At 35.0% G+C, this 6,542-nt stretch overlaps 1 protein-coding gene across 1 annotated transcript; it reads right to left on the minus strand.

Annotated features, from left to right (window-relative positions):
* Positions 1–4,113: 4,113 nt before the first annotated feature.
* On the minus strand, positions 4,114–5,058 carry LOC140843843 (olfactory receptor 6C65-like). The gene has a single exon (XM_073214256.1). The coding sequence runs from the start codon at positions 5,056–5,058 to the stop codon at positions 4,114–4,116; it is 945 nt and encodes a 314-aa protein (XP_073070357.1).
* Positions 5,059–6,542: the final 1,484 nt, after the last annotated feature.

Here is a 6,542-nt window from a genome sequence, read left to right on the forward strand (position 1 = left end):
GACTAAAAGTGGAGGGATGAAAAAAGATAGTGCATGCAAATAATATGGAGAAAAAACAGGAGCAACAGTACTTAGTATCAGAAAAAAATAGATTTCAAAAGAAAGTAAAGAGAGACAAAGGAAGAAATTACATAATGATAAGTGGTCAGTTCAACAAGAGGAAATAACCATTATAAATATCTATGCACCCAACAAAGGAGCACGTGCATATGTGAAACAAATACTAACAGAATTAAAGGGGGAAATAGAATGCAATACATTCATTTTAAGAGACTTTAACACACCACCTACTCCAAAGGATAGATCAAACAGACAGAAAATAAGTAAGGAGACAAAGGCACTGAACAATAATACATAAGAACATATGGACCTAATAGACATCTACAGAACACTCCACCCAAAAGCAGAAGAATACACATTCTTCTCAAGTGCACATGGAATGTTTTCCAGAATTGGTTACATATTAGATCATAAAAAGAGCCTCAATAAATTAAAAAATCTTAAATTGTACAAACCAACTTCTCAGACCACAAAGATATGAAACTAGAAACAAACCATGCAAAGAAAACAAAAAAGCCTACAAACACATTGAGGCTAAACAACATGCTCCTATGTAATCAGCAGATCAAATAAAAAGAGATCAAGCAATGTATTAAGACAAACAAAAACAATAATTCAACAACCCAAAGCCTGTGGGATGCTACAAAGGCAGTTCTGAGAGGAAAAAATATAGCAATACAGACTTACCTCAAAAAAGGACAGTACCAAATGCACAGTCTAACCTCAGGATTACTGAAACTAGAAAAAGAATAAATGAGTCCTAAAGTCAGTAGAAGGAGGGACATACTAGAGATCAGAGCATAAATAAATAAAATTTAGAAGAATAAAACAATAGAAAGAAGCAATGAAACCAGGAACTACTTCTTTGAGAAAATAAACAAAATAGAGAAACCCCTAATCAGACTTATCAAGAAAAAAAGACAGTGTACACACATAAACAGAAACAGAAATGAAAATGGAAAAGTCATGATGGACACCAAGGAAATACAAAGGATTATTAAATAATACTATGAAAAATTATATGCCAACATATTGGACAACCTTGAAGAAATGGACAATTTTCTAGAAAAATACATTATCCAAGAATGTTCCAGGGAGAAACAGAAAATCTGAACATATCAATCACCAGCGATGAAATCAATTTTGTAATAAAAGAAAAAACCTAAAAACAAAACCACTGGTCCAGATGGATTCATGCTGAATTTTATCAAACATTTAAGGAAGAGCTAATAACCACCCCTCTTAAATTATTTCAAAAAGTAGAAGAGGAAGGAATACTTCCAAATTCATTCTATGAGGCCAGCATCACTCTAATAACAAAACCAGACAAAGAAAGCACACACAAAAAAAATTACAGACCAATACCCCTGATGAACACAAAAGCAAAATTCCTCAACAAAATATTAGCACACCAAAATCAAAATACATCAAAAAGGTCATCCATCATGATCAAGTGGGATTTATTCCAGAGATGCAAGGAAAGTTGAATATTTAAAAATCCATCAGTATCATACACCACATCAACAAAAAGAAAGACAAATATCACATGATCACCTTAGTAGATTCTTAAAAAGCATTTGATAAAATTCAACATCTATTCATGATAGAAACTCTCAACAAAATGGGTATAGAGTGTACATACCTCAACATAATAAAGGCCATATATGACAAACCCACAGCCAACAATGTACTTAACAGCAAGAAGCTGAAAGCTTTTCCTCTAAGATCGGGAACAATACAAGGATGCCCACTCTCCCCACTTTTATTTAACATAGAACTGGAGGTCATAGCCACAGCAATCAGACCACACAAAGAAATAAAAGACATCCAAATCGGTAAGGAAGAAGTAAAACTCTCACTGTTTTCAGATGATATGATATTACACATAGACAACTCTAAAGACCCCACAAAAGAACTATGAGAACTAATAACTGAATTCAGCAAAGTTGCAGGATAGAAAATTAATATACAGAAATATGTTGCATTCCTATACACTAATCACAAATTTGCAGAAAGAGAAATCAGGAAAACAACTCCACTTACAATTGCACCAAAAAGGATATAATGCCTAGCAGGTGAAATAACCAAGCAGGTGAAAGACCTATACTCTGAAAACTGTAACACCCTCCTGAGAGAAATTAAGGACACCAAGAAATGGAAATCTATCCCATGTTCATGGATACAAAGAATTAATATTGTCAAAATGGCTATCATGCCTAAAGCAATCTATAAATTCAATGCAATTGCTATAAAAATACCAGTGGCATTCTTCAATGAACTAGAACAAAAAGTTCTAAAATTCATATGGAACCACAAAGGAGATCAAATAGCCAAAGCAATTCTGAGAAAGAAGAGCAAAGCTCTTGCCATTAGGCTCCATAACTTCAAGCTCTACTACACAGCCACAGTAATCAAAACAATTTGGTACTGGCACAAGAACAGACTCATCAATCAATGGAACACAATAGAAAGAAAGCCCAGATAGAAATCCATGCGTATATGGTCAATTAACATACGATAATGGGGCCATGATTATACAATGGGAAATGACAGCCTCTTCAAAAACTGGTGCTTGGAAAACTGGACAACTACATGTAAGAGAATGAAACTAAATTGTTGTCTAACTCCATACACAAAAATAAACTTGAAATGTGTCAAAGAACAGAATGTAAATTATGAAACCATAAAATTCATAAAAGAAAACATAGCATGAATATAAGTCATTAAAAAACATGAACAACTTTTCCCTGCACACCTCTCCTTGGGCAAGTGAAGCAAATCAGAAATGATGAAGTGGGACTACATCAAACTAAAAAGCTTTCATGCAGCAAAGAACACTCTCAGCAAGACAAATCGGAATTTGTCCAAAGAAAACAAGATCATTACTCAAAAAGATATATGCATCCCTATGTTTATCACAGCACTATTTAGAATCGCCAAGATATGGAAGCAACCTAAGTGTCCATCAGTAGATGAATGGATAAAGAAGCTGTGGTATATATCCACAGAACATTATTCCTCCAGAAAAAGGAAAGAAATTCTATCATTTGCAACAAGATGGATGTATGTTGAGATTATAATTCTCAGTGAAATGAGCCAGGCAGAGAAAGACAAATACCAAGTGATTTCACTCATTTGTGAGGTATAAAACCAAGCAAAACTTAACATTTCTATGTTATGACATCAAATGCTCATATTAATGATTGTATTGTGGTTACGTGGGAAAATGTTCTTATTTACAGGAAACACACTAAAGCAATCATCAGTTTGACAACTTATTCTCATATGGTTCAGTTCTTTTTAAAAAGTTCACCATATTTTCCAACTTTTTATAACTTTGTGATTATTTGAAAAAATTAATAAAAATAAATTCATCTTTTTTTTCCAAAAAAAAAAAAAACAAGCAAAACTGAAGAAACAAAATGGTAGAAGATGCACAGACTTGGAGAAGGGACTAGTGGTTACCAAGGGGGAGGACCTGGGGAGGGTAGGTGGGCAGAGGGAAGGGAGTTTAGTGGCACTATAATTTGCAATCACAACGCAGGTAAGTCATGAGGAGAGTAGTACAGCATGGAGAAGACGAGTAATGACTCTTCAACATCTTTAACTGATAGACAGTGACTGCAGTGGGGATTTGAGGACTTGATAAGATGGGTGATTGCTAAAACCACAGTGTTGTTTATGTGAAACCATCATAAAGATTGTTTATCAATGATAGTTTAATTAAGAAAAGGAATATAGAGAAGTACATTTGAATGTTGACAAATGTGAAAATGATAGGAGCCGTATAACTTTGAAATTATGACCACTTTATATAATTTGATTTCTATCCTTTCCTTGAAACATTTCTTTTTTTTATAAACCACTTATCACTTACTAAATCCTAGGAATTGACTTTCCTATTACATTGGCTATTTAAGGTGTGTGCCCCTCACTATAAGGAAGCTCTACAATGGTTGGGACTCTTGTGTGCCTTATTCTCTTAGGTATGCCTACCACTTAGAACAATGATTTGATTTATGTGTGTTTGGTGTGTGGTTTCAGCTGCAGATTTCATGAAGATGAGTGCTTGTCTGAGAACACTTTTTTGGTGAAGTCCTTAAAAGCTTGTTTCACCTGCTGGTTCCTTAAAGTGTAAATAAAGGGATTCAGCATGGGAGCCACAGAGGTGTTAAGTACCGCTACACCTTTGCTCAAAGCCACACCTTCCTGTGCAGATGTCTTTACATACATGAAAATGCAACTCCCATAAGAAATGGAAACCACAATCATATGAGAGGAACAGGTGGAAAAGGCCTTTTTCCTTTGCTGGGCTGAGGGGATCTTCAGAATTGTTCTCAGGATGAGTGTGTAAGAGAGAATCACCAAGGCCAAAGTTACTATGAGTGTGAATACTGCTAAGAGAAATGCCATGAGCTCTAGAAACTTTGTGTCTGTGCAGGCAAGCAACAGGACAGCGGAGGAGTCACAGGCAAAATGATCAATAATGTTGGAGTCACAGAAATCCAGTTGGAGCCCCATAATCACCGGGGGAAAGATAACAAGGAAACCAGCCAGCCAGGAGCTGATTACAAGCTGGCTGCAGACTCTGTTGCTCATGACAGTGATGTAATGTAGAGGTTTGCAGATAGCCACATAGCGGTCATAGGACATTACAGCCAGAAGGAAAAACTCTGTGGCACCAAGAAGGATTTCAAAGAATATCTGTGTCATGCAAGCGTTGTAGGAAATGGTTCTGTCTCCTGTAGCGATGCTGACCAGAAACCTAGGAATACAGACTGTTGTGAATGAAATTTCTAAGAAAGAGAAATTCCTGAGGAAAAAATACATGGGAGTCCTGAAGCAAACGCTGGATAGTGTTAACAGGATGATGGTCATGTTCCCTCCTACACTTAATAAGTAGGTGAGCAGCATGAAGACGAATATCACAGCCTGTAACTCTGGGTCATCTGTGAATCCCAGAAGAACGAATTCTGTAATCGATGTCTTATTCAGCATGACTAAACTCTGAAATCTTCAGGTCTGTAGATGAAAATAGGAGTGGGTGTCAACTTGATATGATTTCAAATACAAGTACAGTGCTCTTACTCTTCACAAACCACAACAAAGTGTGCACTGGCGATTTGAAAACAGGCATCCATCAGAATTTCAAACTCATATCAGAATTGTTTAGTAGGGAAGAATTAAACCATGTTTTTTACTTTAAAAACATACATTTTAATCTCAGCTTTGATAATTCCATGTGATATACTGTTGATTATATATTTAACATGCAAAAAATTGGTTTTTAGAGTCATAAACATAGGCAACAATGATAAATACTTAGTTTACTTGATTGTGGAAGTAATTCATTTGGGAAGAGTAAACAAGTTATTGAAATAAATAGTACTTTTGAAAACGATGCCCATATAAAATTCCATATGCTAATATTGCCATTGGAAAACATAATTTTGAATGACAACAACATCTTTTCCTAAATATGTCTTGGTTCCTATCTGTAGTAAAAACTTAAATAGAAAATACTGAATTTATGGACAATTACTGAAATCCATTTCTTTTCCCTTGCACATAATTGATCCTATTCTCTCCTCTTGACTAAAGTTGGCACAAACAAAACAACAGCATTAATAGTAAATAAGGTTATAGTGTAAAAGTATCAGCTAGACTTCCTAAATATATAGTCAATCATATCATAAATGAAAGAAAGCAGATTATTTGCTGTAAGATTAAAAAATTATTTCATAAAGTTGTCTCATGACTGTCTTTATCAAACCCTGCTTTAAAAATAATCTCATAACTTACTTGTCTCTCAAACTAGTGTTTGAGGATATTATGGCATGGTTTGATCTGTGTGGATCACTTATATGAAGATTTTTTCAGTAAATATTTTGGAAACAATTTTTGGGATTTGTAACAATTTGAAAATACATTTTATTTTCTCTACTGTACTTTTTTGGTAGAATCCAATAAATGTTACCTGTGAAATGCAATACATGTGTGGTTGACTATATTATCAGGAAGGCTTTTGGTCAACAGCAGGCAATTTTGGGGAGTCAAAAGTTATACATGGATTTTCAATTGCACTGAGGTCAGTGATGAGTCCCCAGATTGTTAAAGTCTCAGCTGTAGGGCTGTAGGAAGGGAGGTTATAGCAACAGCAAGGAGAGCAACAATAATCATAGTACAAAATATGACTTTGGTTATTGTTGATCATTATTATTATTATCATTGCAGTTCCTATTATAGCAATATCTAAATGGCCTTTACACTGTGCCCAAAAATGCTTTTGGTAGATCCTATTAAGCAACTAACTTTGCAGAGGAGAAACTGAACTAGAGATGGGTCATGTAACTCACCCAAGGTCACAAAGGCAGTCTTCGTAGATAGAGAGCATCCATATCTGTCTTCCACTGTACTATTCCTACTCCTTAACATAGACTCAGAGTCAATTTCACTTGATGAATTGAAGAACAAATTAAGAC

The sequence above is a fragment of the Manis javanica genome, chromosome 10, assembly GCF_040802235.1.
Source record: "Manis javanica isolate MJ-LG chromosome 10, MJ_LKY, whole genome shotgun sequence".
In the NCBI taxonomy this organism is placed as follows: domain Eukaryota; kingdom Metazoa; phylum Chordata; class Mammalia; order Pholidota; family Manidae; genus Manis; species Manis javanica.